Source organism: Phacochoerus africanus, chromosome 2, assembly GCF_016906955.1.
Source record: "Phacochoerus africanus isolate WHEZ1 chromosome 2, ROS_Pafr_v1, whole genome shotgun sequence".
Taxonomy (NCBI): domain Eukaryota; kingdom Metazoa; phylum Chordata; class Mammalia; order Artiodactyla; family Suidae; genus Phacochoerus; species Phacochoerus africanus.
Genome location: NC_062545.1, coordinates 140,390,820 through 140,412,223, shown reverse-complemented (window position 1 = coordinate 140,412,223; position 21,404 = coordinate 140,390,820). Strand labels below are relative to the sequence as shown.

General features: G+C 38.0%; 1 protein-coding gene across 17 annotated transcripts in view; it reads right to left on the bottom strand.

Annotated features, from left to right (window-relative positions):
• Positions 1 to 1,875: 1,875 nt before the first annotated feature.
• The window catches only part of MEF2A (myocyte enhancer factor 2A), a 166,395-nt gene continuing 146,866 nt past the window's right edge, over positions 1,876 to 21,404 (bottom strand). For 10 of the 17 annotated variants that reach the window (XM_047766813.1, XM_047766812.1, XM_047766811.1 and 7 more), the window contains 4 exons: positions 15,174 to 15,197; positions 11,109 to 11,235; positions 7,453 to 7,579; positions 1,876 to 5,957 (listed from right to left, as the gene is read on the bottom strand). In XM_047766813.1, the coding sequence (XP_047622769.1) occupies positions 5,576 to 5,957; positions 7,453 to 7,579; positions 11,109 to 11,235; positions 15,174 to 15,197 (660 nt within the window). In that variant the 3' untranslated portion in view covers positions 1,876 to 5,575. The remainder of the gene's footprint in view (positions 5,958 to 7,452; positions 7,580 to 11,108; positions 11,236 to 15,173; positions 15,198 to 21,404) is intronic. The other 7 variants (XM_047766819.1, XM_047766817.1, XM_047766827.1 and 4 more) reach the window with 1 other exon arrangement.

Below are 21,404 nucleotides of genomic sequence, written 5' to 3'. Positions count from 1 at the left end.
GGGAAAACGAACTATACAAATGCTCTGATCTGGTCAATAAATGTGTTTATCACTCAGTTGTGGAATGGCAGTTCTAAAACTACTTTATGTGATACTAGAACTGAAAAAGTAAGGACAAAGATTGCAGATAATGTGAACCAGGTTCTTACCATAGGAGAAGGAATTAAAAATAAGAAAAGGAAAGGCTAAAATAAACCCTGTAATATTGAATTTGAAATAGGAAATATTAATATAAACTCATGTGTCACATACGTATGTTTAGATAACTAGCTGTAGAATATGGATGTGTGACTGTGAGCGAGCATACCTACATTTATTTCCTAGATCTGGTTGCAGAGGGGACCAAAAAGCAGTGACACTTTAGTAGCAATGAGCACACAGACTGCCCAGATCTTGGTCTCTAAATGCCATTCTCCAATGAACAGAACTAGAAATCCTTGGAAAGGTAGTTGTTCCAGGACTGGGACAGGAAATGAATATATGAGTGTTTGACATCCAGAAAGGAAATCTTTAAAAAGTAGGGAGGAGATTTCCAAATACAGGCGTCAACCTGAAGGAGGTCTTAATGGCCGAAGCTGAAATAATTTAAAGAAAAAAATGATGAAAGTTTACTGTTAATTTGAAAGTTTTAAAAAAGGGGGTGTTTGGGTGTAGAGGGATTATACAGTGAACCAGTCCGTATTACTGCGATCTTTTCCCACAGGCAGACTGTGTGTAAGACAATGGCTAGAGCCTGAGACATGTTCTCTAAGCTGGGTAAGTGGCCCTGTCAGTCTGGCTCCCCTAGGAGCAGACCCTCTGGGAAGAGATGGATCTCTGTGCAGTCCTGGGCTAGGGGCTGCCTGGGGCTCAAGGTCCCCTCTTCCATGCTGGGTGAAGCACTCTCAGCTGCAAGGCTGTTCATGTCCACTCCACCCTCAGGAACTGCTTCCCATGGTATTTAGGTGCCTGTTTGGGAGGCACCTAAACACTCCCAACTCTTGTGGAGGGTGGGACACCGCTGCTCTCCTCAGTTCTACAACTAAGGAGTTCTTGACTGCTGGTGCCCTGGTGAGATGAAACAGGCAGATGAGAGCAGGCAAGAACCATCCCTCTGGCAATAGACTGTACAGAAAACTCTTCTTCTTGGCTGGTGCCAGTCAGACACAGAATCAAAGTAGAAACAAGATAAAGCCTAGAGGAAGGCAGCACCCATGGGAGCTAACAAGGAAGTCTCAGTGAGTGGATTTTAAGCAGCTGCAGCTAAGATGATTTTTAGCCATAGGCCTAGACTTAGCTTTCAAAACCTGCCTCACAGTAGCCAGTGAGTAAAGTGAGCACAAAAATTTAGCTTTTAACCTGAAAGAATATGCTTAGTTGGGAGATGGCTTAGAAAGCAAATCAGAGGAAGAAAACTCTCTTCATCCTAAGTTTAAGGTCATTTTTTACATCTCTCACTTTTGAAAATAAAAATTCATTTAGTAAACCTGTCTTCTGCCAACCCAGATCAGATCAGTATTATGTACGCATTTTGAGTAAAACAAATCATTTCAACGCCTAAACTTGAAAGACAAGTACCCTGGTGATAGCTCTATGGATGCCCTGGCCCCACCCCCACCCCCTGGTAGCTTGTGTCATGATCAGAGCTTCACAGGGTTTAACAGAACCACACCAAGGCAAACACAACTGCCAGGCCGGCTGAGACTGGGACCTTTAGTCTGGCTGCTTCCTAAAGGGCCCAGAGCTGCCCCCCAGGATGAGAAGGGGCACTGGTAGGCACTGCAACAGCTGCCTTGTCCACATATCAAGGTCAGTAAAAGGGACTTAGAAACAGAAAGGCCTCTGGGAAGGGAAGGGAAAAAAGGACGATGGTGGCAAACACGACAGAGTCTGGAGGACACGGGAAAAGCCAGTCCGTCTTTACTGTAGTGAGTGCAGGATACAAATAGTTTACAACAACCTTAACGTTTTCTTAACCATTTGATAAAAAGTTCACTATAATATTTATTGTATAATGAAGAAAAAAACAACACGTTCAGGGAAAAATTGAGATTAACTTATTTTTCTTAAAAGGTTCATCTCAAGGATGGCAACAAAGTCCAGCTTGTGCCGCCAAACGGTTTTACATGATCAAACCGTGTACAGCTTGTGTGAACTGTTGACTACAAACATTTACCAAATACATAAATCTCTTTTAAAAAAGCCATTTTAAATATAGCAAAGCAGTGTCTTCTTGCACAGCAAAGTGAAGAAAGTTTCTACAGAGAAATAAAAGTTTTACATTTGTAAAATCTTTTTCACATTCTAATCATCTAGCTTCTTATGATCCAATGCCAGGAGTTTTCTGGTTATTTACTATGTATTTCTTGTGCGCATGATGGTTAATACAGAAAATATGTTAATGCTTTATCAGCTGTTTTTACAGTAAAAGGAAATGGTAAAACATATGCTGTTCTTTTAGAACAAACCCCTGATTTAGTCTCTAACACAATGAACATAATTAGGGCTCACAGGATGGAGTTTTGGTTGGGACCATCTGTAGACATATGATGGTTGCTGACTCTCTCAGTGTAATACCAGGCAGAGTGCTGAAGGAAACTGTACTTTAACCAGTGCAATGTACCCTAAGCTTTTTTTGTTTTTGTCTTTTAGTAATAAAATACTGCATCTGCAGGGATGAAATCTTCTTGCAATGGTGTCATACAAAATGCATGAGTCTAAAAGGGTAAGAAAGTAGGCTCTCAAGTACCACATCAGTGTCTTCCCCACTCAGAGGGGGTTTTCACCAGGTGCATGTATGTATATGCGTTGGTACACGGGGTCTGGCTGAGGGTGTCTCTGTCAAGTCCACATGCTCTAGGTCACACTGGGTGTGTGGGGAAAAGGGTTAACAGTCAAATACTCAGTTCCTGAAAACGGAATATATTGTTACTTGGTCAGTGTAATTGAAATACAAACTCCGAGCCTTGCGTAATGTTATTTTAGAAAACAGTAGTTGTACTGATTATAAACCTGCATAGAAAGAAAGATTGAGATACAGTCAGAAAAGCCATCTCGTAAGGCACACAAGAAAATAGACAGTAAATGTGAATGTGTTAACTCCTATCCCGTGTACAGCAGAAGTTCATGAACATGCATAAATAACAACCAAAGAAGCACTGAACACTCTCAAAGCTATAAATGGTTTACAAAGTGGTAAGGATTATCTTGGAAATTCAGTGTTGGGAGACTGTCTTGTTTCAATTAGGTGTGACCTCATGAAGAAATGTGCCTGTAAGTGGTACAGCAAAATAAATACATTTTAAAGAAAAGCTAAGTAAGAGCCAAATGTCTAAACTGACGAGAGGAGAGAGAATATCGCCCTCCCTTTTTGGCCTCTATCAAAATTTACTACCCAAACTGTCATTAAAAACAGAATGCTACTTTGCAGCTGTGAATGCTACAAGATTATCCTGTACTTACTACCTATGTGTCAGCCAGGAAATCTGGCTGATGATTTGTCACAAATAGCATATATAAGGAAAATGTCAAAAGGAACACAATTTAGGGGGAAAAATAAAACATAAGTAAAAATTGTAGGTAGCTGTTCAATATTAAGTTTAAAATATAAAACAGCAGTAATCTAAACCCTTATTTTGAGTTTCTCAAGAAAAGGAGTATTTAAAAATCGATGATGAAAGATATACAGGACTTTGAATTTTGTTCATGGCACAAGCCCAGGAAACTGCCCAACTCGCTATCTCCACTTAGCTGTCTTCTTGTGAGAGTAAGGCCTTAGCATCTCATTGAGGGCATTTGGGTGGCAAGAGTTGTGCCAAGGATCTGCACCATGAGAGGCTTTCTCCCCACACTGCAGTGTCATTCAACGCACAGAATGTCCAGAATAGCAATATTTTGTAACCGGCTGCATCATTCTCTTTTAGAGGGTCAAGGATGAAAGATCCCTTCCCCCACAAATATTTTTCCCTAATAATTTACCACTTATAAAACCTTTGTGCTCATCTACTATTTTGCCATTTTCTCTAATATTAATTAAATTAGGTCAGCTTTTCTACTATATTCTTTTTCCTCACAAAAGGCAAGTTTTAAATAATGCCTTATAAACTCTGTTAACAACACATTTTACATTTATGCAGGATGAACTTAACACCAATTTTTTTGCCACTTTGCTATTTATATACACATATAAAATATATAATGATGCTCAACCCATACAGCACAAAGATTACAATGTAACATCACACATTCACCACCAGTGAGGGGAGAAACCCCTTTATACAATCTTCTGAAAAGACTGGGCTAATAATTAAAATCCAAAGTACAGTATATTTAACAAAATAGTAAATATTAAACAGTGAATACTCTACTTAATAAGGATCTCGCCTTTTCCCCCCAAATTGGCGGCAATCCACAAAAATATACTTTTTAATCTGGTGACCATACAATACATAGGTACTTACATCAAAGGTGATAATATATTTAAGATGCTATATACACAAAGAGTTTGGCTCAACTTTTAATTTACATATAGAATAATAAGTATTCATGGCTTTTTTTTTCCAAGGTTCTGCTTGCAAGATATTTTTGTTTTTCCCCCTCTTAAAATAAAAGTAAAAAGTTAAAACAAGATAAAGCTATTCTCTAAAAAAAAAAAAAAAAAGTTACAACATACAGCTTTGGCTTATATAAATAATTCATAGCAGAATGTGTTCAAAAGTAGTGAATATAATTTTATATATAGTCATCAATTCATAAGGGTGTTTTCTTTCATATAAAATATACATGAGCTAAAATCAGTTTCTTTCATTTTTATGATATGAATGTAAAAAGAAACTTCTGACATATTCCAATTATAACTTAATATATTAATTTACTGTTAATTCTCTATATTTCTAGGCTAGTATTTTCTGAATATCTCATGCGTGTTTTCTATTCTTTCTTTTTTTATTAGCTAAAGATCACTTCTTTGACCCAATACATTTTTGCACGTGCAAAACAGTTATGTGTGGGGCTTTTTTGTTTTGTTTTTTTTGTTTTTTAATATCAACAGCCCTTTCCCATGCACCTCTTTGCAATAGAGACCCATGCCAGGTTGGGTAATTAATATAAACGACATTTTATGTACAGTATTGCTTTCTTGGTTCCTGCTTTTCTACTGCTCTGTTCTACAAAGCATTTTTCTTAAGTAACTACAGTCACCGCACAGTTAAATTAAACAAGTAGGGGCCCTCTAGGTTTCTGCAAGCTAGTGTGGGAGAATTATATATATGGGTACATGTTTCTCTGCAAAAAACTGGTTATCTTATGAAACAAGTAGTCCAAGGAAGTGCCAGGCTAGACTCTGCCTACAGGGTGCTCTGTTTGCCATGGGATGCACATCTGCACATCTATGAGAGTTTGCAGGTAAGTGCCTGATTCTGTGTATGCAACACACACCCACACATACACACTCACACCCACATACATATATATGTAAAGGGATATATATGTATGCATGTACATATAAATATATTTAACTCATGTCCTTATTTACCAATTTAGATATGTAGGGCAGTTCACCGCAGTAACACAAAGTACAAACACCAGCCTGGAAGCCTTAGGTCACCCATGCGTCCATCCTCATTCGCTTTACTGAAGGGCTTTCTCTGTCCTCAGTGTTTGGGGGTCGGCCGAGCACAACCGGAGAATGGAAGTCACCCCGTGGATCCTCCCGGTCGCTGCCATCATAGGAGCTGCTGGAGCTGCTCAGACTGTCCACAGGGGAGCGGCCCATTTCCTGCCGGGCCTGGGGCTGAGGCTGAGGCTGGGGCTGAGGGGGCTGTGGCTGGGGGGCCTGTGATGGCGGAGGTGGCTGCTGCTGCTGGAAGCCTGATGGGGTCATTCGATCCCGGGGAGGTGAAATTGGTTCTGACTTAATGTTGATGTTTTGGTTGGTATTAATGGATAAATTCGAACCCTGAGATAGCTGCCCTCCAGCACTGAAGGGAAAAAAAGAGTTGTTAGATGGTTTGTATATGCAGCTGCATACGTGGAGTGTTACAGATAGCTCCTGCCTGACGGGAGCCTAGGGTCTGAAATATTGTCAGAATTCCTTCCCTAGGACCAGATTTGGTGTTTCCTGTAGTGCAAGTACTCAGAAATCACATCTCTCTGAGAGGGAAAAACCAGTTGAGACTTTTAGTGGCTGGTCGTACTGCCCACAGTCTCGGTACTTTTGTAGCTGAGTCAGTGACTAGTGCATGGAAATGGCAGAGGACCAACAGGGCAGCTTAAACTCTGCCTCCTCTTCCTCAGTTTCTCCTCTGCTCTGGCTCTGTGTCAGGCACAGCATCTCGCCTAGTCTCACAGTAGCTCCCAGAAATCAAGGGTGTCATCCTGTTCTCCGATGGGGAAGGAGATTCAGGAAGGCCTAAGGAACTTGTTCAGGGTGGGACATAGTAGGGCTGCACAGGCTCCCCCTACACCACCATCTGAGCGCCAAGCCATTTCCACTGGCTTTTGCAGGGCTATTTTGTGCTCATTTAGGATGTTCTGCACAGGTCCTAGGGCCAAACAAACATCCATGCACACGAAGAGATTGCCCTCAGATCCTCCACATCTCTTTCCATGACATAATTCCCAAAAAGACTACTGATAAGATGCAGGGAGGCTCTCTGGGGACTTTCCTGAGCAGGGGCGAGCCCCTCATGGAGGCCCGCTGGGCCTGCTATGCTGTCCCCTCTTCTGGGATGCTCTCTTCCACCTGCTCCATGGCCTTGCCATTCCTTCTTTCTGCCACTGAGCTCTGGTCTTACCTGGGCAGCACTATAAACCCTTTTCAGTTATATCCCCATATGTTGTCCATAAAGAACACTCTTTTGTGAAACCTTCCTCGTGAGGTAGTATCTGCAGCAGGCTGGGATCAACCACATGAATCCCATACAGCCTGACTCACACCTAAGATGCCCACCCTACTGCTGCTTGGCTACAATGCAGAGAGAGAGAAAAGGTACAGCTCATCTTCTCACTCCCTTTGTCTGTTGCTATTGAGCAAAGTAACAGAAGAGAAGGGCGGGAGGGAGGTCCGGATACCTTCTGGCTGCCATTCTTCAAACACTGGATGAGACACAGGGTTGGGAAGCAGGGGGAGGGATAGGTGGCCTGAACAGTGGTCAGTGGGCAGAAGGGGTGCCTTTGGGTGACACCTGTGCCTTGGCATCTCCTTAGATATGAACTGAGTCTCTGCCTCAGTGTATCTGTATCAGAGAAGCCTTGCTCCCTGAATCTCTTCAAGGAATGCCTGGTTTGCTCAGTACCCAAGCTATTAACTAGAGCCAGGAAAGAGAATGTTTTCTCCAAACACTTGCACCACCTAAAAAAGAATCACTGCAGGATATTCATATGAAAGTCAACAGAGCAAAAGATTTTAACTGACAGAAAAAGAGAGAGCGCAGGCTGGGAGTAGAAATTTAGGGAAAATTTCTAGTTACTCACACAAGAGAGCTGAGGGCTGCTTGTCCTAAATGGTGCTGCTGCCAGGCTGACACCTGTCCCAGAGACAGCATTCCTGGGGAGTTGAAGCCCTGCAGGGCTGACAGGTCTGCACTAGTCAGCGAGTAATCTGAAAAAGAAGGGAATGTTGCTCGTGTGTGTAATAAAAGGACCACACAAAATCTGTTTTTCAAATAGTTACTTCAGAAGTTTTCTTAGGTTGAGAGAAGCCAGGTACTGAATAACATAAACACCACAGTATGGATCTAAAATCCACAAAGATTTTCTTTTGGGAGGTTTATAGGACCCAGCTATATTCAGTTGTCTGGGATTATTTCAATAAAAAAGGTTTCAATTTTACACTAAATGTTTACAGTTTTGTACTAAATGTTTATAGATTATTTCCAAAAAATTGAGATGCTTTTTTTCAGACTTGTAAATAGAATAATAAAAATGCCATCAATAAAGGCTGTTCCTATACAATTGTTATTTTAGGCAAGTATGCTCACCACTACCCTCCTGAACAAAGACAAACACTCAGGCTCACCCTGACTATATCTAGATCATCTCGAAGTATAAGGGGAAAAGGACAGACAGTTCCCCTTCTCATGGGGCCAACCTTAGTGACGTGGACAGTCTATCCATTATCACACAATTAACTAATTGCATTTGTTCAAAGTTCAAGAACTGTCAAAGACCTCTGACTGCATGCAAAGTAATTTCAAGTTTATGGGAAGATTCTGTGTTACGAGAATATAATACAGCTCATTTCACATACTTCAGTCATAATCACTTCGACCATGACTTAGGATATTAGTTATCATTCACTCGTAGTTATTTCAGTTCATCATTCACAGTTGTCTTTTCCACTTAGTTCTAAAGAGAGGTGGTAAAAACCCTTCTGCTTTTAACTTTGTCATATCTCAAGAGAGGTGTTTAAAGAAATTGGTCTCCCTTGTGATTTAGCATCTTAAAAAAAGAAACTGAGTTGAAATAGCATAGCTGGTGCTTAGGACTCTGTTCCGACTCTGTATTTTCCTCATTCAGTGTTCAAATTTGACATGACCCAAACTGGACTCATCATTTCCTCCAAACCTGCTTCTCTTCAGTAATTGGCACCAACTTTCACCTAACTGTTTGTGCCAGAAACCTGTGGGTGTTATCGTTGAACATTCCTCTCACTTCCCCCACCAGCCACCAAGTCTGGTCAATTCTACTACTGTCTCTCAAAGCCTGCCCCAGATTCACCATCTCTACCACTATACCCTAGATCAAGCTATATTCAATATCCATTATGTGGACCATCAATAGTAGCCTCTTGTGTGGTGTCCTTGAATTCAATTTTGCCCCATGCCCCACTGCATACTGTAGCCAAATGATCTTAAAAAACAAATATGGTCATGATACCTCTCTGCTTAAAATCTTTCTATGGCTTCCCAGTGCCCTCAAGATCATGCCCACCATCCTCAACAAGGTCTGTGCAACCCTACTTAGCTCTGCAGATTCAACTCTACCACCGTTCTGTCCCTCCAGCCATGCTCCGCAGCCTCCCAGCCTTTGTGCACAGCACTCCCTCTTCCTGGAACTCTCCCTACCGTGCCTGGCTGAGTCACATGCGTGCCTTCAAGTTGAAGCTTCAATGTAGCCCTAACATGACTAATAAATTATTCTTAGAGCTGTCTGTCTTGTGTCTTTCTCCTCTGATAGATCCCACATTCCATGTTAACCATGCACTCTTGTATTTCCGGTGCCTAGCACATCATAGGTGTTCAATAAACATGCGCTGAATGGATCCAGAATAAGTCTGAGAAGCTGGCAGTGTTTTTACTGATGGGCATGAGGAAGGATGTGTATGGTTCCTCCACACAGAACTATTGTTTTTTGAAGTGTTGCTGCTCACTTATTCATTCCTTTACTCACTGACTGGCATGTGTTTGACTCTTAACAATGTACAGAAAGGCAGCTGATATACTATCAAAAGACACACATGGATGCTTGTTTTAAAAAGATAAATACGTTAAAGATAATGTGGTAACATTAAATAGAATAGGTGCTCTGAGAGAGAGAGCAAAGACTCAGAAGGACTGAGACCAATGCTAAGTGACAGATAGTTTTGAGAGAATCTGACTTCTAATTTACGTTTTGGTAATTCCTTCAGGACTTTTAAAAAACAGATTCTTTCCAATCTAATGGCATTTCTAAAAACAAATACAGTGGAGTATCTAAGTTCTATGCTGAAGAACCTGTCATGAAACGTTCAGTAAACTGTAATCTAACCTTGACACCCAAGCTCAAGCCCCATCTTCTCAACCAGCACTCCTCTGAATACTCCAGCTCAGAGATTTCTCTCTTTTCTGCCTTCTCGGGATCAGAGTTTGAGCTGGTCACCTCCACTACTCAGGATTTCCCCCCACATTTACCAACTTAGGTGTGTCCTGCCTCCTTTCCTAGAATAAATGTGGGAGAGAAGGTTGTCCCTAGAATAGCATTGCTCATATAGCTGGTGATCAGGATGATTTCTATGAAGGCATAATCCCTGGCTTTACTCTAGATTTAGACCTTTTTTTTTTTTTTCATATTGATTGTTGGTAAAGGTTACGGTAGACATTTCCTAAGAGGCTTTTCTTTTTCAACAAAACCTTTTACACTTGTTTCTGTTTTAAAAGAATGATTTGGGATTAAACCAGCAATCAAATGGATTGATGGCTCTGTACCCCTCAGGGAGCTCCAGAGAGCAGTGGAAAGCATTTACCCTGGAGTCTAAAATTACATGATCTTTATTAGTCTACTTACTAGAATCACAAAAGAATAAATTCCCTGCACTGTAATCTCTGAAAAACAGGCAAGGTATTTTTAACTATTTCTGTCTTTCCTTCTTTTGAAGCTCAGGTGTTTGGCTCAGCTGGTGAGACAGTGAAACCACACGTCTCCTGCATGCCCAAGAATGGCAAATCTAAACAAAACCTGCCCACACTGGGTTATCTACACAGCCTGCATGGTTACAAGCACCCCTCCAATCAGTGCAGCACTTTTAAATTTGCCTAATTTACCCTCCAAGTAGTATTTTGGAGAATGAAATCTCTAAATAAACATGAATGAGTAAAAAGCTCCACTCGGAGGTGAGAAGTGACTGACTGAGGAGAAACAAAAAAGCTCCTGGTCTTGCCCCTCAGGCACAAACAACAGAAGTTAAGTGGGTTGTCACATGGAGGAAACCACCACCCGTTAGCCCATCCACCCAGCTGCCACCTCCCAAGTCCTCAGGACCAAAGGGATTCAGTCTTTCCCAAAGTAGACTGACACAACAATGTATAGAAAACACCTTATTTCACAGGCCTGAGAGAGTGAGATATTGCATAATGAGAACTGCATAGAAAATGTCGAGTGTATTCCTTGGTTTGCTGCTCACCGTAATTTTCATAACAGCTAGTTTTTCTTTGTCAGGTGGTAAGTAAAAGTTCATACTTGGAAATCTTTCTATGGCAAATGTGTACTTTTTTTAAGACTAGCATGTTTGTTTTTTTTTTTTTAACATACGTAAATGTGAATCTAAGAAACTGGAAATAATTCATTTCAATAAACATACTTTTTAAAAAATCACAAAAGCATATATGGAGCAAAAACAAAGAAGTAAAACCAAAAGGTAACAGCAGGCTTACCGGTGTTGTAGGCGGTTGGCATTGCTGAGTACACCAGCCCTTGCTGAGGCAGACTTGGGGTCGTCACAGACACCACTGGGGTAGCTAGGGGCTGGGGGGCTTGAGAACTGCTTATCCTCTGGGTATTCTGTGAGAGAGCAGAAAAAAGTAAAAGTGCTATTCTGTGAGTATTTATATTCAAACTTAATATTTTCAAAATAACATTCAATTTACAAGTGACATTTTTCACAGTTTTATGATGTGAACGTCATTATTTCCTAAAGCAGTGACGATATGAAAGCCCTAAAAATACTAAGGGAATAACTAAATATTTAATTATAAGGAACATACTTTACATTATTGTTCATTTTCCCCTAAAGTACTTTTCATAGAGTTTATTGATGTCCAAGATACATCCTTAAGATAGAAACTTGCATTAGGGGTGGACCTGATGCTGCTATAAAGATGTCGGTGACCTGAAATAAAGCAGATGTGGATTTTAAATACCCAGAGGTAGCAAGCCATTTGTATACATGGAGATGATAAGTCCATGAGAATATAAGAATCAAAACTACTTTTATCTGCACCATTTATATATTAACATGGTTTTAAGTCATGCTTACTTAAGTGTGGCTTGTATTCCTATTTACTTCCTTGTGATCCTACAGCTGACACACAGATATATATGTATTATATATGTATGTATGTAGATAGATACTTTTATAAACATTTTTAAAAGAGCAGTTTTATTTTAAATAGAAGGATATTTTATTTGTTTTAGTTCTTAAAATTTTATTGCAGTATAATTGATTTACAATGTTTTATTTAATTTCTGCTGTATAGCAAAGTGATTCGGTTTATACATATACATTCTTTTTCATATTCTTTTCTATTACGGTTTATCACAGGATACTGAATATAGTTCCTTGTGCTACACAGTAGGATCTTGTTGTTTACCCATCCTCTATATAATAGTCTGACTCTGCTAATCCCAAACTCCCAATCTTTTGCTCCTCCCCCTTGGCAACCACAAATCTGTTCTAAAGTGCAGTTTAAGGGTCACAGCAACACTGAGGGGATGGTAAAGAGATTTCCCACTTACTCCCTGCCCCCACACAGGCACAGCTTCCCTCATTCTCAACATCATCCACCATGACCTATTTTTTAACAACAGATTCAGATGTGTATCCCTTCCCTTCAGTCTCCTGTTTTAAGAAAGGAAAAGCTCGGTGGATGAAACAATAGTAAATGCTTGCTGACTGACAGCACCTACACAGTATCCCATCTACAGAAGGAATTAAAAAAAAAAATCAAGTATTAAATAATCAAGTCAGCTTAAGGTAGTCATCATTCTCTCTATGTGTAGTGCTATGACAGAGCAGTTTCTTACTGTACTGCCTTAAGTGAACACTTCCTAAAATGAAGGATCAGGAACAGAACTGCCTCTGAGTTCCATGTGTTTAGAACACAAGAAGGCCAAAGCCTAACTCCAAGGTCAGTTTTTTCAAAGGAAGAAATTACAGCCAGATAACTGACATTTGAGGGTCTAAACCATATAGGTAAAAGTATAACTTGGAGCCTGAGAAATTATAAAGTTGGAATGTGATTCAATTTTCTCTATTACCATTTCAAAGGGTAATCAAATGAAGGCCTTTGGGTAGATCTAGTTATCTGAACACTGATCATTTGATCAGGATCCAGATCTCAGTTTATTTCCTTTCAGTTTGTAACAAGTTTTCCAATCTTGTTAGAGGATGTTGGAAAGACCGACCATTCTGTATATGGTTATGCTGGTTTTTGTCCCATAGTTCCTAAGAACTGGGAAAATCATTCAACCTCTCCAAAACCTCTTTGTTTGCAGGGTAGAGAGGATAGTGATCACTGTGCTGCCTGATTTGTACTACTACTGTTAAGGTAAGGTAACCTAGTAAGGTAATAGTTGGGAAGTGCTTGAAGGACAGAAATGTAAGAATGTATCCTTAAATCACTGTTCTAAGAAACCCTCTGGCCCCAAATTCTTATGTAACTGGTTTAAAAAAAAAGGATAAATTTATTTATTCCTTTTTATCCACAGCTATTCCCCCAGAGCTGTCATGAAGTAAAGTTGTTCCAGAATTGTAAGGCTTCTAGAGGAATCTCTGTGGCATGGCTCTAAGAGAATCTTCAGTATAGGCTCCAGGGCACCTGCCCTTACTCATTTTGGGTCAGAGACATCTATGATTACATTTTAGAGCTCTAGCTAATTTGAAAAACTTGCTGAAATCAAACAGATTGTGCTTCTGATTGTATTTTGGTTCTGATACATAAAGCTCTGCATTTTACACTGATTAAGTTTTAGACTCTGAATTAGCTTAAGTTTTAGAATTATGAATAGCTGTTTATAGTTTTTGGTCATATATTTGTTTCTTAATTACAAATGTTTATTTTTATGATTACTAGACTTCATAGTTTTCAAATACTTAAAAACTTATCTTTGAGATTCTGTAATTGAGGGTAGACTTAAAGGAATATGTAAAGTCAACATATGACAACTAGGAATATATTTTAGTCTCAGCATCAAGGTAAAAATTTTAATGACTTTATGAAACAGATACCTAATTTGGACTTAATTTGTTCTCACAGATTTGGTCACTGAAAATTCAAGAGTCAAATACTATGTGAAAAACACAGTATGATATGGTTTGGCCTGGCTCTATCCATGCAGCAGCTTCCATCTCCCCAGAAATTTCCTGGTGTGACCTCAAGATAGGGTGGTGGTGGTGGTGGTGTGTGTGTGTTTAACAGTGAGACTCCAATATATTGGTTCTACCCATCACAGCTCCCAATCTCAAGGCCATTGATTTCCAGAGCCACTAGAGGGCAACATACTGCTAGATAATTACAAGTTCACAAGGAAGTATTCATGCTAACTTAAGGGTATAAATAGTGAGGTTTAATCTAAGATGAATCATTTTATATTGAACTATAAATTTCCACTTGCTAATCATTGCTGTATCATTATTTACCCCAAAGATATTAAATATCTGAACATGATATATAATCCAATACCACAGTGACAGCTAGCTAGTATATTTTAGTTAACTAATATAAAACCACATCCAAAACTGTGAGAGTGATCACAAAGTTAAGGAACCATCTCTCATTTTAAGGACAGAGCACAGACAACCTTAAATTTGTTGAAAAGAAACAAAATGTGCAAAACACACCAACATGCATAGTATGTAACAATAAAATATAAATAAAACCAACAGATGCCTTTCCCCCATGCTTTCATGCACTCTGAACCCCTGTCCATGCTAAAAACTAAACATTTTCAAGTTTTATTCCCCTTAAAGTCATATATTTAGCAGCTGACTTTGAAATCAGAAGATCAGTTCTGTGAAGTTTGGGTTTTAATTCCCAAAGAAATAGATCAACTGAAAGTTACTTTTAATCAAATTTACTTTCATGAAGAAAAGCCAATAGAAATTGCTTTGGAAAAAAAGGTAGCTGCTACTTTTAAGAACAGAATATCTTCTGATAGAAAAAAAGTAAGTTTGTGTATGTTCAATTAAAGACATTTGTTTTGGTAAACAGGGAACCCCCTTGTGGTTCAGATCATTTCATGCAGGATGAAATAATTCTAACTCTGTGAAAAAGGTGACCTCACCAAAAATGATGTAATCTTTTTGAAAGAAAGAGAAACAACACAAGACAGTGTGTTACAATCTGAGGAACTGTGAGGGTGAAGTCATTTTCTAAAAATATGTTAATAATTTGGGGAACTATATAAGGTATTTTGTATCTTTCCTTAAAAAAATTCTTTAAGGTGTCTTGTGATCATGGACAGCTATGTTTATAAAGGCTTTATTCCAAAGTTCTCTCCAAGAAATAAAATGGGTCAAGATATATAATTATAAATATAATAATCAGACTCTGCAGTACCAGCAGGTTGGTTTAGTTATTCAAAATGTTTGGACAGTACTTAATTACAAGAAAAAAAAATTCTGTGTAACAAGGGAACATTAGTTAGAAAAAAGACTGAAAAGAATTAGTACTTTCTACATCTTTTGCAACAACTCCATTTAAGCAGAAACCCACACTCACCAACTCCAATTCCTCTTCCTCCGACTGTACTCAGCACATAAGAAGGATAAGAGAATTAAAACTAAGACTGTTGGTACTCAAAAATAAAATACTGCTTTAGAAAAACACGTTATCTGGACACTAGCAGTTGTTTGGAAGTCTAAAAAAATTATTAAATGCACAATGAGTACAAATATAAATCATTCACTGTCTCTGAACCTGCAGTTGACTTCAAGAGACTGAAAAGATTCTGTTAAGTTTTCTAGAGCCAGGATTTACAGACACTCCTACTTGGTCTGTCCTTATGCTGGCCTCGCCTGCACGGCCCTGCTACTGTGACAATATACAAATGGATTTCCTAATCATGATACTAGTTTCTATCTGGAATCTCAAGAATACTAAGTCTGCATTTACATCTTAATCCTCCCATCCTTACCCTACCTGGTCACACATGTCCATTTATCTTATCCTAGATTCTGTACTCCTTAGTGGGCAGAAATTATTTTGTTTCCTTATTTCCCACAATAGCTAGGATGGTGTTTATGAAACAAGAATTCAAACATTTGTTGATTAATGTAATAGTTTAAAATAATACAAATTTATATGTTTATCATTTGCAAATGTAATTTTCAAATGAATACAATTAATTACAGTGGAGAAAGACCACATATATGAAGAAAATGAGACTGGAGAAGAAATGAACTGATAAATCACATACAGAAAAGAGATGAACGAAACATTTGCTTCTATTTTCATACACATCTAGAAAATATTAACATGCTAGAAATAATTACTAGCTGTTTTCTTATTTCACTTTAATAAGTCAAGCTCCTTTGTCAATCCGTGAATGTTATCTTGATAAGCATCACTAATACATGAAGCCCCAGCCTGAAAGCAGATTTATCTGCAGACAATGTGTAAAATAGGAGGAAGGCTCATTATTTACTCTGAAAAACAAATACCTGGCCTACAACTGCTATTTCAAATATGGGCAAACTGCTCATCTTTTTGTTAATAGGTATCTTTACCCATCTCCACCTATACAAGAGACATCAAAACACTATGGGGGTCTATACAGTTTTCACTTTAACCTACAGGGATAAGGGTGGAACTAGTTTCTGTGGCAAATTTAAAAAATTCCACGAAGATGCTTCATATCTTAAAAAAAGATTGAGAAAACTGACAAGTGCTAAATATCAAACTTGTAGTTTGTCTTTGCAGAATATTAGTAATTCTTATCAACATATTTCTGTTCCTTAAATGATAAAGTTCCTGTAGTTTTTATTTCTGAAAGATAGTGGCAGGCATTCCACATCCAGGTCCCGAAAGGAGAACCAAAAGACTATCCTAATTGCCATTTTTTCTCAGCTCCTTTTTTTGGGGTGTATTTGTTATACATATGTGTGTATTTTTAACTCTGTATTCTGAAATAATTTGATTTGGAGAGCACATCATCACAACCTCACCAAGTTTCCCACAGTTTTAACATCTTGAAGAAACGTGACACAGCTGTCAGGACCAACAAAGCAATGCAGTCGTAACCAAAGCTATCGACTTTCCTTGGATTTCACCAGTCTTTTCATGAATGTCTTTTTTCTGGTCCAGGAGCAGATCCTGCATCTCACATACCTTTTGTCATCAGGTCCCCACAGTTCCTGGTTTTTCATGACCTTGACAACTGTGGAAGACTACTGGTTGGATATCTCATCGATTGTCCTTTGGTTTGGGTCTGTATGATACTTCCTCAAGCAAACAGCATGGATTTTTAGAAAAAGACCACAGAGGTGACATAATCCTTCTAGCACATCTTATCAGCAGACACATGTAGTTCCCTTGTGGTTCAGTGGGTTGAGGATCTGGCACTGTCACTGCAGGGGCTCTGGTCACTGCTGTGGCACAGGTTCAATCCCTGGCCCAGGAACTTGCATATACCACAGGTGTGGCTAAAAAAAAAAAAAAAAAACCCACAAAAAACAAAACAAAAAAACCCCCAACAAAACAGACACATGTCCTTCCATTACCAGTGATGTTAACCCCGCTCTTCTAGTTCAGGCTGTGTCTTCCAGGATTCTCCAGTGTAAAATCACTATTTTCCCTTTTGTAATCAATGATTATTTGAGGAGAGACATTCTGAGATTTACCAAATATCGCATTTCTCCTTAAATTTTTTTATAATAAAAATTTTAACATTCATCCATTAACCCTGCTTGCAAGGTCTGCACCATGATGTTGTAATAGTAATTTGCTATTTCTCTCATTTTTCTACACATACATATTTCTTATAATGATTTTTATTTTTTCTCTTATAGTTGGTTTACAGTGTTCTGTCAGTTTTCTATTGTACAGCACTCTTGGTGTATATTAATTAGAAATCTTCTCTAAGCCACAGTTGTTCCTTCTCCTTTTATTTATTTATTCAAACACTATCAGCATTTTTTTATTCTTTGGGTTAGAATCCAAAAATATTGTTATTCATTTTGTGGCTTAAATTGTTCTAGTTCTGGCCACTGGCAGCTCTTTTGAGAGAGGTTCATTCCTATGACTTCTGACATTCACTTTCTTATCCTCGGGCACCTCGGGCAAGGTGTATTTATTATTTTAAAAAAATCAGTTCATCCTAAAACCTACAACTACAACCCCAAAAAACTGGGTTAATTCCACCCTTCTCCATCCTACCACCTTGCTTAACTGCGACTCTTTTTTTTTTTTGGAGAAACCTGGCTTTCTTTACCTACAACTACAATATTTACTTATTTGTTTAAGGGTGTGTGTTTAACAAATTTACCAACCTGAGCACCAAGATTTCATATAATTTTTTGTGGTCTCCCTCCTTACAGTATCCAGCCAAAACAGTTTCCAAAGTCATCTAAACTAGTTCCTTTCTTTCTCAGCCCCTTTGATGACATCATGTCACTCATCTGTAATACAGTTATGTTCATGTATTATGGTCTGTATTCCATCTTAGGTTCCCCTGGAATCTGGTTGATTTTTTTTTAACTGCACAGAGTTACAGTAATGTACAGTTTTGTATTTTGTAATAAAAGCATGGATTTGTGCATCCAATAACACAGTATCTCAGGATGGTTCCATCCTCTCAAAACTTCACTTACACCACCCCTTGGTAGTTAACTTCTCTCCCCACTCCTGCAAACCACTTCTGTTTTGTATTTTCCAGAATGAAATATAAAATGTAGTCATATATTATGCAGTCTTTTGGATCTGGCTTCTTTCAACTAACAAAATTCATTTAAGATTTATCTCTACTGTGGTGAATAAACAGCTCATCCCTTTTTACTGCTGAGCAATATTCCTTTGTATGGATGTCCTAGAGTATGTATACCCATTCATCTGCTAGAAAGACATCCATCTGGGTTGTTTTCAGTTTTGGGAGATTATGAAAAATACAGGGTTTTGTTTTCGTTTTTTTTCATAAGCATGGTTTTCAATTCACGTGAGTAAATACTCTTAAGAGCAGGTCGCATGTCTGTATAAGTCTATATTTAACTTTATAAGACACTGCCAAACTGTCTTCCAAATTGGCTGTACTGTTTTGCATTCTAAGCAAGAATATATGAGGATGCTTCTTGCTCTGCATCCTCACCAGGAATGGGCATTTTTAGTTTCTAAAAATTTTAGCCAGTCTAACAAGTGTGTAGTTCTATCAATCTGGATACAAGTGTTTTATTAGATGGGTGATTTGCAAATACTGTCTCCTAATCTATAAATTCTCTTTTTATTCTCTGACCAGGGCTTTTCGCATAGTAAAACTTACATTTTGGTAATAACTATGTATCTTTTTCTTTATAGATTATGATTTTGGTTTTGTATTTCTCCAATGTTTTCTTCTAAAAGTTTCAGAGTTTTATGCTTTATATCTGAATCTCTAATACATTTTCAGTTAATTTTTATATAAGGTATGAATTATACATCAAGGTTCTGTTTTGCATATGGATACTGAATTGCTATAATATCATTAGTTGTATTGACTATCCTTACTCCTCCTCTAAACTGCTTTACCTCCTTTGTAAAAAAAAAAAAAAAAAAACTGAATATATTTGTATGGGTCTATTTTCTGGGCTCTCTGTTTTGTCCTTAGATCTATGTGCTCATCTTTTTGCCAGTACCAAACATTAGCACAGCTTTATAGTAGGTCTCAACACCAGGTAGTGTCAATCTTCCTATTCTGCTCTTTCAAAATTGTTTTGGTCATTGTAGTTCATAGCTCTTTGCTCTGCCATACATATTTTTTAAAGTAAAAGAAAAATTTTTTTTTTTGTCTGTGCTCACAGCAGTGATAATGCTGAGTCCTTATCCCACTGCACCACAGGGAACTCCTCCGTATGTATTTTAGAATTGGCTTATTGACAGCTACAAAAAACCAAAAAACAAAACAAAAAAAACAAAAAACTTGCTGTGATTTAAACTGGTGTTGTGTTTAATATATCAACCAATTTAGGAAGAAGTGACATCATGACAACATTAAGTCCTCAGACCTATTAATGTGACATTTCTCTCTGTTCATTTCAGTTTTTGATTTCTTCCAACATTTTATAGTTTTAGCATGAAAACCATGCATGTATTTTGTTAGAATTGTAGGTATTTTTCTTATTTTTGAATATTTAAATGGTATTTAAAATTTCACATTCCAGAGTTCCCGTTGTGGCATAGTGGAAACAAATCTGACTAGGAACCATGAGGTTGCAGGTTTGATCCCTGGCTTTACTCAATGGGTTAAGGATCTGGCGTTGCCGGGAGCTGAGTTGTAGGTCGCAGATGTGGCTTGGATCTGATGTTGCTGTGGCTGTAGTGTAGGCCAGCAGCTATAGCTCCAACTAGACCCCTAGCCTGGGAACCTCCATATGCCACGGGTAGCACACACACACAAAAAAATTCACATTCCAACTGTTCACTGTTGGTACAAGAATATAAATTGACCTTGTACCCTACGACCTTGCTAAACTCACTGAAAGATCCCAGGAGTTTTCTACATAGATTCTTTATGCTTTTCTACACAGATATTGTATCTTCTGTGAATAGAGGCAATTTAATTTCTTTCTTTCCAACATGTATGCATTTTACTTATTTTTCTTGCCTTGTTCCATCTAGGACATTCAGTACAATGTTGAATATGGGTGGTGAGAATAAACATAATTGCCTAGTTCCTAATATTATTTTATTGAAAAACAATGTTTCCCCCTTATTAAGCATATTAGTTATAGAATTTCTGCAAATACTCTTTATTAGGTTAAAAAAGTTTCTTTGTAATTTGAAGTTATTTTTATTATGAATGAAAGTTGAATTCTAATAACATGGTGAATTACACTGTTGAATTTTCAAATTTGGAATCAGTCTTGTATTCCTGAAATGAAACCCACTTGGTCTTAAAATATTATCCTTTTTGATATAATGATGAATTTATTTACAAATAAACTACTATTTCTTGAGCATTTTATGTCTAGAGTCCATGAGGGATATTGGCTGGTAGTTTTCTTTCCTTGTAATGGAATATTTTGGTTTGTATTAGGTAATGCCAGTCTGATAAATGAGTTCAGAGGTATTCTCTCCTTGTCTCTTTTTCTGAAAGAAATTATGTAGAATTGATACCATTTCTTCTTAAATGCTTGCTAGAATTTGCCAGTGAAACTATCTGGGTCTGGTTTTCTTTTTTGGAAGGTTTTAAAATTGGAATTCGATTTCTTTCTTTTTTGAGCTCCATCCATGCCATGTGGAAGTTCCCAGGCCAGAGATCAAATTTGTGCCACAGCAGTGACACCACCAGATCCTCAGCCAGCTGCATCACAGGGGAAGTTCCTGGAATTCAATTTCTTGAATAGATATTTACTATTCGGCTTAACTATTTCTTCTTCAGTGAGTCTGGTAATTCTTAGGTAATTTGTATCTTTCAGAGAACTTGCTCATATCATCTAAACTCTCAAATGTATTAGAATAGAGTTGTTTGTAGTATTCCCCCCATTGCCCCACTTTTAACTACAGTGTTGTTTTTTTGTTGTTTTTGTACAATAATTGTAGTGTTATCTTTCAGAGTTTTTTGGGTTATGTAATTCCTTCATTCTTGATACTGCTAACTTGTGTTCTCTTTTTCCTTGGTCTTCTTGGCTAGAAATTTAGCAATTTTATTGATCTCTTAAAATAAACTAGCCTTTGGTTTGACTGTTTTTCTCTACCGTCTTTCTGCTTTAAATTTCATTAATTTCTATTCATTCTTTCTTTTCTTCTAGCTGCTCTGAGTTA